Here is a 12,856-nt window from a genome sequence, read left to right on the forward strand (position 1 = left end):
GAAAAAGCATGAAATGGCGATTATATAGAGAAATGAGTACATGTTCAAGATTCAACTGATATATCCAAAATTGAAAATAAATGTTTATTTTATATTTTCAAACATAGGAGACCTTACTTTTGGAATTACTCTTTTATATAATTTATATAATTTTATATAATTGTAAATAGACAATTCGCAACCTGTTAAATGCAATTTTATGCCATAAGTACTGTCACGTATCCGGGGTTTTGGATTTGATGGTCGATGTACTCCCACATACGCCTTCAATAAAGTAAAAGTAAAGCTACCCCTGTAACAGGCCGTGGAGGCCCATAGGGTTGTGAGACGTTGAGGTTCCCACATTTTCTAGACAATCGGCTCAAAGATGGCGGTGAAGTTGTCAGCCTTACGTGCCGGCCGCGCTTTACTTCCCAGGAAAATTCCTAGTACTCATTTCTGTTAGAGGCTGATTCTACTCCATGGCCATAATGCGGCTGGAAGGATTAGGTAAATTGGAAAAAAAAGAAGAAAAAATCCAATGGCGTCATCGGGACTTGAACCCGCGACCTTCCGTCTTGTAGCATAGTGCCTCAACCAACTACGCTAAAACATGCCCCCTATATGCCTTCAATTCTTCGTCTGTTTTTTTTTATTATGCCCTCTTATAACTCTCAGCCAGTGCATATTTATTGGTCTGTTACTTAGATGTTCTATTGTAGAGAATGTATGCTTCGGAAATATGTTTACCGAGCCGTTGCCCAGCAACTGGCATATGCGTCACAGTACGAGTGGATTTGCCTATTACAGTGCTTTATGTAACAAACATTAGGAATTCATATGGATGATTTGCTCCGTAAACATACGCTTCACGCAACAAAATCTGCAGCATATTAACTTTTTTTAACAAGTAAATTTCACTTCTCTTGTACGGGTATACCCGTGATACGTTAACTTCTGGGCAGAGCCTGTGTTCGCCGTGCTGCCGTAGGTTCGTAACAACTTCCCCTCCATATATGGTCTCAACCGATTAGTAGCACTGACTCGAGTAGGGTTAATTATATTCTCCATAAGACATAACTGGCATCTAGATGAACCGGTTGATATGATCTTATTTTTTCACACTCCTCTTGAATAAGGCTTTATTTATAACGCTTGATGGTCACACTGTGTTAAATATGTAGGTCTCATGACAGATCTAGTGGATTGTATGTACAGGGCATTCTCTTTGCCGTCCGAATCATGCCTCTTTAGATTGTCTCTTTTTGTGTTTTATGAATTACCTTACTACACCGCCAATAGCGAGCCTACGACAGATGAAGGCCACGCCATAACTCAGTTGGTTAGTGTTCGGCTTCCAACCGCAACGGGCCGCGTTCGAGTCCGCGTCTGGTCATATGGTATTTTGGTGGACAAAGTGGCGCTGGGGCGGGTTTTCTCCGAGTACTGAGGTTTTCCCTGGCAATCTTCATTCTACCAATTGCTCCACAATCACTCTCACCTATCATCTGGGGCTCGTACAATAGGCCAGAAGTGGCCGCAGTACAAGGGACCCAGTCTCACCCCACTAAGAATAATAAATAATAATGACATGTGAATGATGAAGTGAGAAGAATTTGAGAAGATGCCGGCTAGCATTTGTCTGGAGAGACTGAGGAAGACAGCGACAAACTTCATTCAGAATAGCCGGTATCCCGGCGCAGATTCGAACCAAGCATTTGCAGATAACGACACAAAAGCATTATTGCTTCGGTGTGTGACTGTCGCAGGGAATTTAAGGAATGACGCCAGTATTCTTGTCTCATTTCCCCAGTGGTAGCCAGTTTTCTGGGATTACGTGACTACTAAGACGGGTTTTGGATTTGATGATCGAATTTATTGGACCTTTATACAGCTGGTTACAACAGTTCACAAATCACTATCTGACACATTGTCATCTTCCGACAGGACAATCCAATGAAACTATTTTTACTTCCAACTGAACTGTCAATTATTGGTGGCTTCTCGTTATATAGCATCGGGTCGGACCACAGCACAGAAAACTACCGTTGCGTAGCAGTGGATGTCCTCTATTGTTGCGTGTTCGCTGGAACATGCTTACTGAGTTGTTGCTTACCAATGGGTATATGCGAACCCATATAGAAAACACGTCTTGCAACACCTGTTCTCCTGCTGCGTGCGTGTATTGCCGGCGTTGCCTAGAAATGGGTCTACTCTATTGTTGGTTGTATGTTTGTTGCGGGCTTCTGTACCGAGATATTCCCTAATAATAGATCTACATGTCACAATATTAAAACATTTGTTGTAACACGCTAAGATATATCTATCTATCTATCTATCTATCTATCTATCTATCTGTCTATCTATGTATCTGTGTCTCTGCAGCCATTTGTTGGGCCTTGGCCGCTTTTTCAGTTTCTTGATCTCGGCGAGGAACCGGGCTCGGATTAATTTCACCACACATGTATGAGCGTGGCGACTCACACACGGACAAGTCTGGCTCATTGGAACCCGAGTCCAGTCGGACTCGCGAGCCAGACTCGTACGTGTATGGGCCCCCTTACTCAGTCGGTAGGACTCCATGGACGGAGGATCAGTCCCTCGCAAGGCCTCTATCTGCACACATAACCACACAAACATAGAAAAAACGCATACAGACATCCGTGCCTTGAGTCGGATTCGAACCCACTGTCCGAGCGTTCTAGCGAGGAAAGACAGTTCATACCTTAGACCGCGCGGCCACTGGGATGGGCTGTGCTATAATCTCGCTCCCCATATGTGTCCGCCGGAATAAGTGGTCACAAAGACGCTGATAGAAGTAGTGACAAACTGCAAGCAGAATGTTACGAGACGCAAGGACGCGACGCCAACTCAGAACCCGGTCTTCTGCATCGGACACAAGTCACTGAAGCCGAAGGACACAACTCACATTATCTTCTGTATATAGTAGTTATCTGAATAAATTTGTTATAATTAACACATTATTTAAATTAAGGAATTACAGAATCACATCTCAAAACAACGACTTTAATTAAAATCTGGACATGTATATTTTAATTGGCTGTTTTAGAACTCTTTAAAGGCTCTTTTCTTTTCCCCCTTGGCACTACAGCCCCAGTGGGCCTAGGCCTACCTCCATCAACTTCTCCGTTCACTTCGGTTTTTCTAGATCTTACACATTCGGTAGGACTCCTTGGGCGGGTGATCAGCTCGTCGCAAGGCCTCTACCTGTACACAGATACAGAAAAACGCACACACACAATCTAAACATCCATGCCCTGGGTGGGATCCGAACCCACGATATCGGTTTCCAAGCGAGCGAAGGCAGTACATGCCTTAGACAGCTCGGCTACCGTGACCTGCCTTTAAAGGCTCTTAATCATTTATATTTGTTTTCGGTGTTCTGTGTTCATTCAAATATGTCTCGTTCAGCTCCAAGTTGTGTGTGATACGAGTCGCTATATTTACTGCCATCTTGCCACATATATGTCTAGAAAAAGCGGTATCATAAATCTTACGTTGTGATGATGCTGATGGTCCTGTTATGGTGTATGTAATTACTGTAGATTAGGTTACACTGTTGCATTCTGGTTCATATGGTTTCCCGTACTTCATGAGTGAAACGGGCAATGTCCTTGACCAAACGGTCTGTTGGTGTGGTCAGGCGAAGTTCGACGTAAGGTATAGGTACAGCTATCCTTGTAATAGGCCGTGAAGGTCCGTATTGTTGTTAGAAGTCGAGGCTCCCACATTTTCTGTAGACAATAGGCTCACAGATGGCGTTGAGGTTGTCAGCCTTACGCGCCGGCCACCCATTACCCCCAGGAAAGTTCCTGGTACTCATTTCTGTTAGAGACTGAGTCGGCCCCAAGGCCGTATTGCGGCTGGAAGGATTAGGTCAAGTGAAAAATCCAATGATCTCATCGGGAATGGAACCTACAAACTTCCGGTTTGTAACATAGTGCCTCAAGCAACTGTGCTACTGCATGACCCCTACAAGAGTAAGGTACTGTGACCTTGCAGACGGGCACTGCACGGTAGTTTTTGATTTTTTCCAATTCGCTTAGTTGGGGGTGGAGTCCAACTGGGTCCACTCGGCACAGCGGCCACTGATTGGCCTATTGTAGCCTGCTCCGGGTGATTATGATGTTGGAGAATTTGGTGGAATGAATATTGGCAGGGGAAACCGAAGTACTCGGAGAAAACCCGCCCCAGCACCACTTTGTCCACCACAAATCCCACTTGACCAGACCCCCGAGATCGAACCCGGGCCACCGCGGTGGGAAGCCAGCGACTAACCGCTTGAGCTATGGAGCGGCCTATTGGACTGCACGATAAGAAGGAGCTCTAGTCTCGCGAAGGTGCACTACGCACATGATCAAATACAGTTTGTAGTAATGTACTGTTGGATTTTCTGTCGCGAAGACGCCAGTGCCCTGCAGAGAAGGGAAGTAAGGAACTGCATCTTCTGTTGCAGAACGAGAAGGTTGAGGTGAAGCAGAAGTGGGCATCTCGGCTGCTGGGCAAACTCAGGAAGGACATAACACAGGAGTGCAGAGAAGACTTCGTCCTCAGCATTACGGGCAAGAAGCCGGCTATGTGTGTTTTGTCCAACCCCGACCAGAAGGGCAAAATGAGGCGGATTGATTGCCTTCGCCAAGCCGACAAGGTAAGTAGATTCCAAAGGGTTCTGACAGTCGTGTATAACACTCAGATTAGTGGGTTTTTGGACTTTGTCTGTCGTCCGATGTTCTCACTCACTCACTCATGGAGCTGAGCCCTTCTGGATGAGCTGCCAATTGTGCAGCTATTCACGAGCTTCCCAGCATTTTATGGAATCCAAAGGTTCATTACCGTGTTCACAAGAGCCCTCCACTGGTTCCGATCCTGAGCCATATCAGTCCAATCCATACCATCCCACCATGTCTCTCTAAGATCCATTTTAATATTGTCCATCCACATACGCCTTGGTCTTCCCAGTGGTCTCTTTCCTTCTGGCTTTCCTACCCATATCCTATACGCATTCCGTTTCTCCCCATTCATGCTACATGACCTGTTCACCTCATCCTCCTCGATTTGATCATTCTAATCATACTTGGAGAAGAGTAGAAGTTATGAAGCTCCTCGTTATGCAGTTTCCTCCAACCTCCTGTCACTTCACCTCTCTTTGGTCCAAATATTCTCAACACCCTGTTCTCAAACACTTTAAGTCTATGTTCCTCCCTTAATGTCATAGACCAAGTTTCACACCCATACAGAACCACATGCAAAATTATAGTTTTGTATATTCTAATTTTTAAGTTTTTGGACAGCGGACGAGAAGACAAAAGGTTCTGGACTGAATGGTAGCAAGAATTACCCGAGTTCAATCGCCTCTTAATTTCCTCCTGAATCAGGTTTTGATTTGTTATCGTCGTTCCCAAATATCTGAACTGTGCCACATTTTCAAAACATCTTTTACCTATCTTTATGTCATGATTTTGCCCTGAATTTTGGTGACGAGACCGCAACATATACTTAGTTTTCTCCAGTATTCCAGAAACTATAAACGCAATGTTTCGGAAACTGGATCTGTTTCCATCCTCAGATGAGAGGTTGAGACACCTTCTCTCGGTGACTGAGGTTAGCTCTTTCTATTGGACGCAACCGAGAAATTGTCTCCCCCCCTCACCTGAGGACGGAAACTGAACCAGTTTCCGAAACTTTTTGTTTTATAGTTTCTAGAATACCGGACGACAGAAAAGTCCAAAAACCCAGTCATTCTAAGGCAGGTGTGGTTTCCGCTGATGGCCATAATATATGTGTCATTTGGTGACGCGGAGTTCGGGAGCATTGGCTCTTCCCCCACTTAAGGTTATTGTATTTATAAATACAATATTATATTGTCGCGTGTTGCCTATGTAACGCGACAAATAAATTCACGCAGGTCTCGGATTTGACCATTCTCTTCTACACTTACAAGTGCAATTATTATTACATTCAGTATCAGAATTACTGCTTCTGATACAGTCAAATCCAAACTGAAGACTGACTACTTGTGAACTCCGTTTAACTCAGCTGTAAACTGTCTGGTCAAGTCAAAATCAGAGTCACATTGCGACTGACGGTCAGTCAGTCCGTAAGTCTTGGTGCCGAGCACCATCTGGGGCTCATGACAAGATATTTATTACTGTTTGAGAGTTACGGAATTGTTTTTGTGGGGCGCCCTCTCTGAAGAGAGGACGGGTCTGTCTTTTGTATATGCTGCTGGCCCTTGCCAGAGCAGTCTTTCTCTGATCTGAATCCCTTGGGACTCTCGAAACTGTCTGGTCCAAGTAGAGAGAGAGAGAGAGAGAAGAAGAAGTGGTGGTCGTAGTGAGAGACACTACATTGGGGGCGGGGGGGGAAGAAACTATATCTCAGATTTTGAAGGTTCCCAGGCAGTGCCCGCTTGTCCTTCTGGTAAAGATAGAGCATATAATCTGATTTTTGTTTGTTTGTTTTTGCTAACGTTGGGAGGGCTATATTAAGGCGAAATTTTGATGTTAACAATGGGAGGGCTGCATGTGAGGCATGCAGTGCAACGTGGAATTGGGTACCAACTCAGCATTTGCTCTAGTACCGAGGAAAACCACGGAAAACCTTGGTCGAGCTGGCCGGTCTCAGGACCTTCCGGATACACACTGACTTCTAGCCAGCAGTCCGGCTTCCTTCGAAGCTGGACTTTTATAACCTGGTCTCGGACGGAATAGCGCGCTACATGTAGGAGCCTTTGGTCTCGGCCGCTTTCATGCAACGAACCCTCTGTTGTCCCTTCATCTCCGCGGAAACGCGTTTGTTGCTTAAGGTATTCCTGGGCAACGGCCCACTGTTATTGCGTTTCCATGGATTCACAGCACGCAACAGTATTAAGAGAAGTTGCATCGAACAGGTTGATATAGCGGTAACTTTTTAAACTTGTATTCGGGAGATGCACACTTCGAATCTCTTCCTGGACGGTGGTTCTCCTGTCTGAGTTTTTGTTGTTTCACCCTGTCCCACAAGGCAAATCCCGGGACTGCATGTCAGATATGCCTCTACCCCGTCATCATTTCCATGACTTCTTTGATCATGCCGGGAAGGCGGTTACGGATATTGGCTGAAACAGATTTTCTCCACATCTTCTCAGGACCGTCTGGTGGCCAGAACAGTTTCCATCACCAGTTTTCTTTAAGAACACACTCGCTCACTGTTGGCTAGCATCCCGCTCTCTTGTACATCCAATCACGGCTTCGCATCGGACACACTGCCCAATGGGAGAGCTATAGAACTGCCAACCCCCAAGCTATTTCTCCCTGAAGATGGCAACTGTAGGATTTGTTGAAACATTCGACGCGGCCTAGTTCCAAAAGCCGAAGCCACAAAGGCTTTATTTAATCACTCAGTCCAGCATGTGCTACACAGCTTCCAGAATATTCATCCCCTTCAACAGAGATTGTTGTGGTTTGTGCGGCGTGTATAGAAAAGCCACTGCAGTGATATTTCGCTGAACTTTATGCGAGTGGGGAAGTGACCTTATAGATCCAGGGATGTAGACAGGGGACCTGCAGGTTCATTCGACCGCATGGCACCAAGAATTCCTCTCCCCTCGTTTAAACAACACCACAAATTGCTGTATTGTTTATTGGTAAGTAATGGATCTTATCCTTTCTATAACAAGTTCACCAAGTGGACAAATAAATTCAAGGAGATTTGATGTCGAGCTCTTTATGAAATTGGCGTTAATTTCCGTGTAGTGAGTTTTGTGTTGTCCGAATGTAAACTGCTAGAATTCCTCAGTGTGTTGCAATATTTTGCCTTAAGTTTGAAGTAACATGACGTGGGACGGCCGCGCCATAGCTCAAGCGGTTAGTCGCTGGCTTCCCACCGCGGTGGCCCGGGTTCGATCCCAGGTCTGGTCAAGTGGGATTTGTGGTGGACAAGGAGGCGCTGGGTCGGGTTTTCTCCGAGTACTTCGGTGTCCTCTGCCAATCTTCATAGCACAAAATTCTCCATCATCATAATCACCCGGGGCAGGCTACAATAAGCCAAACAGTGGCCGCCGTGCAGAGTGGACCCAGTTGGACTCCACCCCCCACTAAGCGAATTAAAAAAAAAAACATGACGTGGGAGAACGATTTAAAACTGGTTGGTTTGTTACGGTTCGTGGAGGGTTTAAAGGTATTGTTACGTATGAGGGGTTTCATTCATTCATCAGTAATCTGTCAGACGACAGGTCCACAGTCTCTTCCAGAACAGTTCTTCCACTTAATGCGATCTAGAGCTTTCTCCTTCAAATGAGAATATCCTCTTCTGTCCCCAAGGTCATCCAGCATCTTACGTCTTCTTCCTCGTCTTCTGGTTCGAATACATTACAATTAATCATGACAGCTCACAATCAGTGACTAAGACTCGCTCCAATCCTTACTGGACTACGAATGTCTTGTCTTCCACTGTGACTGACGTGGATCGCTAAGCTTTCTCATGTTCTTGCTGCTCTAGTTTAATATATATAGCTTCGGCTTTAGGGAATATGCCCCATAGAATGTTGAAGTATCAATGATTACGCATTTCTCATAATCACTTTGGTATCCACGTAGTCGCTTCCTATTTCTTAGCATTCAGCTCTGTTGTTTCTCCCAGTCACGGTTTTACCTGTGACTCAGCCCGCTGCCAGGCCACATAATAATTTCCAAACCCCATCATGCAGTTTGCTCCTGTGTGAGGGCGCGTTCGAGTACTTCCACCGTAGCCCTGTGAGTCGTAGAGAACACAGTGCCTGGGGGTATAAGCGGGCCACCCTATTCCTGAGGGATACAATTATATGGACCTGGCCCTCCAGGTTTGGGTGAGTCTTGAATCTGAGACAGTGGAATGTGGTCGTGGGTCGATCGGCACTCGGACCTGAGAACGACTGCGAGGACCAGCAGCAATTGTAAACAACAGACATGTACTCTCGTCAGAGAGGATGTTACATAAGGACTATAACCGCAAGTGTTCAGTTAGAAAGTACAATTACTGGTCGTGAGTCTCAAGGGGATTGTCTCCAAGACTAACTGATTGACGGTAAACAGCCAGTCGTAAAGTAACTATGACTCTGACTCATACAATTTGCAGCAAGCAGAAGCCATTCAAAATCACGAAATGCAAATATTGGCAATATTGGTACAAGGCGAATCCCAATACCGAAAATACAAGAGGCTCGAACTTGGTGGCGGTCAAGGCTACGACCGTTCAGGTGACAAAACTGCCTCTGTAGCGCAAGATACTCAAAATAAGGCGAAATCTGCTGTTTAGAGCCGGGACTGACAGAGGACTTGTATATTGTGACAGCTGACAAGGGACAAACCTATCTTCTAGTCAGAGAAGACGCGTAACAACGGCAGAACCGTAACTGGCTGCTCCAAGACTGAAATCTGGTCGTGATCCTCTAATGCGGCTCGACACCAAGACAAATTGAGTGAACTAACTTTGACTTTGAATTTTATACAATTTAACTCTGAAGCAAGTCAATGAAAGGCATATGTCATTTCCGTCCAAGAACTTGACATGCGTTACTTACTTACTAATGAAGATGGCCGCGCCATAGCTCAAGCGGTTAGTCGCTGGCTTCCCACCGTGGCGGCCTGGGTTCGATCCCGGGTCTGGTCAAGTGGGATTTGTGGTGGAAAAGTTGCGCTGGGGCAGGTTTTCTCCGAGTACTTCGGTTTCTCCTGCCAATCTTCATTCCACCAATCGCTCCACAATCACCCTCACCTATCATCTGGGGCTGGTACAATAGGCCAGAAGTGGCCGCAGTACAAGGAACTCAGTCCCACCCCACTAGCAGTAAAAAAATACTAATGAAGCTGAGCCCTTCTTCAGGAGCCGCCAATTCTGCAGCTACTCAAGAATGTCCCAGTATTTTATGGAACCCGAAGGTTCATTACCGTGTTCACAAGAGCCCTCCACTGGTCCCTATCCTGATCCAGATCAATCCAATCCATACCATTTTATCCTATCTCTCTAAGATCCATTTTAGTATTGTCCACCCACCTACGTCTTGGTCTTCCCAGTGGTCTCTTTCCACCTTGCTTTCCCACCAATATCCTATATGCATTCCTCGTCTCCCCCATTCGTGTTGCATGCCCTGCCCACCTTATCCTCCTGACTTGATCATTCTAATTATACTTGGAGAAGAGTACAAGTTATGAAGCTCCTCATTATGCAGTGTTCTCCAACCAGGCATTGAAATCTCCTGACGAAATTTTCATAGGGTACTTCGGGAATTTATCAAATACATGTTCTAGTTCTTCATAGAACCTATTCTTTATGTCATCAATTTTATCTTCTGTTGGGGCGTGAACATTCATAACAATGATATCACACCAGCGACCTTTTAGTATTAAATGTGATATCCTATCACTGACTAACTCTACTCTCATAACTGCTGATACAATTATCTTATGTACGAAAAAATCTGAACGTAATTCATGATTTTCATTCCCCTTGCATAGAGAAATGTATATTCGCCTGCTGGTTCGACATGTATTACATGGGATAAAGAGAGCATGGTGGTGCAGGGTAGAAGATGGCGCTTTCCACCTACTAGACTACACTTGCATTACCAACAACAGCGCAATATCAACCTTAACTGCCTTGAAAACCTCCGTTATTAATCTGTTTTAGAATTACTGGGTGTTTGGCCTTTGTTCATCGTCCGGTATTCTAGAGAAGAGAAAACACAACGTTTCGGAAACTGCATCTGTTTCCATCCTTCGAGGGGGGGGGGGCTGGAGATATATACTCTTTTGGGTCCCTTAGAAAGAGCTAACCTCAGTCACTGACAGCAGGTGTCTCCCCCTCACCTGAGGAAGGAAACAGATCAAGTTTCCGAAACGTTGTGTTCAATAGTTTCTAGAATACCGGACGATGGGCAAAGTCCAAAAACCCATTGATTCTGAGTATTATACACCATCATCAGAACATTTTAGAATATGGAAGCATAAGGCTTATTTTGGACTCTATCCATCGTCTGGTATATATAAGACAAAAAACCACAACGTTTCGGAGACTGGATCTGTCTCCGTCCTCAGGTGGATGGGGCAAGATAGACCTACTCAGTTGGGCCCGTTAGAAAGAGCTAGTCTCAATCACTGGACCTTGTGGTTTTTTTGTCTTATATATTCCAGACGATGGATAGAATCCAAAATAAGGCTAATGGTTCTGTACAGCATACAGCATCGTCAGAATCCTTTAAAGTCTATTGTAGAATGTACTTCTTAACCTTATGGATATTAACAAAAACTTGAATTAACGCTGGAAACCATCAGAATGGTATGCTACGTCGAATCATATAAGAATATACCCGAAAAATGAACCCTGTTAACATCAATAAAAATGTAGCTGTGGAAATTTCAGGTTGGAAGTGCTGTATTACTATATACCTTCATTATAAATATTGTACACTTTATAAATCTTGATATATGGTGTTCTTTTTTATATTTTATCTTTTATCTTATATTGTACCTTCTACTTTAATTGTAACACCAACTTGAGGCAAATTTTATCCGTTATTATATTATATGACACGTTGCACTGGTATGGATCCATATTGGTATTTCAGTAACTGTACGTATTCCTATATATAACTGCCTGATGATGGTCTTGTACGATCGAAACATGTAGCAGGAATAAAGATCGAATTGTAAAACATTAAAAGTTGTTGTGCTGACGGTTAACCTAATTCCTATATATATATATTGCACATTACGTTGCACTGTTTATCCACTAGTTGAGTGTTGCTATAAAAAAATTCCATGGACTGTAGTCCGTAAGCGAACTATACCGACCGGTCTAGAAAATCGAGATTAACGGCCGTGGGGATCCGTTGCGTTGATCACGCGACACCCTCTATCCGCTAAAGTTGACACTAACTTCGCTGACAAGCTGCGATCGCTCGGTCGGTATAGAGTGTTGCTATATGATTTGTTATATTTCCTGAGTACAACAAGAAAGCTAATATATTTGAAGGACTTACTGGCCACTTCCATCACGGTACGCTAGTGGGATTTCTTGACGAAACGTCAGATTCCAGATTTAGTTGGGAATGTCATGTAACCAGTAAACAGACGTTCCACATCGGGAATATGGGGCTGCGGATTCAAAAGCATTCGCTTTGTTCACACAGTATTTGGGATTTCAGGTATGGCGCCTCGACCTGGTGATGGTCATCTTATTCAAAGCAATACCCCTCGAGAGTACAGACGGGGAGCGCCTTGAAAAATCCCCGGAGTGTGCTCATCCTGGCCTCTGCGTTAACCCGTACCACATCAATGTATCCGTCCGCGAGCTCGACCTCTACCTGGCGAACTTCATCAACAGTCATGGTGAGTGGAATGAATTGTCTCGCCCCAAGACAGCTGCGCTTGTCGCTCCTTTTGAGTTCACTTTAGTCCACTTTTCCAGAAGAAAATACCCCCTCAATTGTGACGGTTGAGGTTAGTATTCACTGTAGAGTTCCTTGTTTCGACATTGAAAGAGGAGACAGTAGGTTCTCCGAAACGTTAAGGAGACATTTTCTCTCTGATGCTGTCTGAAGCCTATCTACGACCATTTTCTTCTTTAAGAATATCACCTGTAAGCTATTCATTTGTCCCGTGAATACTATTGAAGCCCCTTCGTAGATCCGCAAGTCATACCTGTTAGTAGCGGGTCTCTTGTTTAGCTGATGTTCCATGCCGACGTTTTCCAATATTGTAACTTACTATTTTTTGTATTGCTAGTGGGGTGGGACTAAGTCCCTTGTACTGCGGCCACTTCTGGCCTATTGTACCAGCCCCAGATGATAGGTGAGGGTGATTGTGGAGCAATTGGTGGAATGAAGATTGGCAGGGGAAAC

General features: G+C 44.7%; 1 protein-coding gene across 11 annotated transcripts in view; it reads left to right on the plus strand.

Annotated features, from left to right (window-relative positions):
• Positions 1–12,856, plus strand: part of LOC111872121 (nuclear factor 1 X-type) — a 636,309-nt gene that overhangs the window by 505,727 nt on the left and 117,726 nt on the right. For all 11 annotated transcript variants that reach the window (XM_023866148.2, XM_023866057.2, XM_023865735.2 and 8 more), the window contains 2 exons: positions 4,457–4,648; positions 12,161–12,344. In XM_023866148.2, the coding sequence (XP_023721916.1) occupies positions 4,457–4,648; positions 12,161–12,344 (376 nt within the window). The remainder of the gene's footprint in view (positions 1–4,456; positions 4,649–12,160; positions 12,345–12,856) is intronic.

The sequence above is a fragment of the Cryptotermes secundus genome, unplaced genomic scaffold (assembly GCF_002891405.2).
Source record: "Cryptotermes secundus unplaced genomic scaffold, Csec_1.0 scaffold112, whole genome shotgun sequence".
NCBI lineage: Eukaryota > Metazoa > Arthropoda > Insecta > Blattodea > Kalotermitidae > Cryptotermes > Cryptotermes secundus.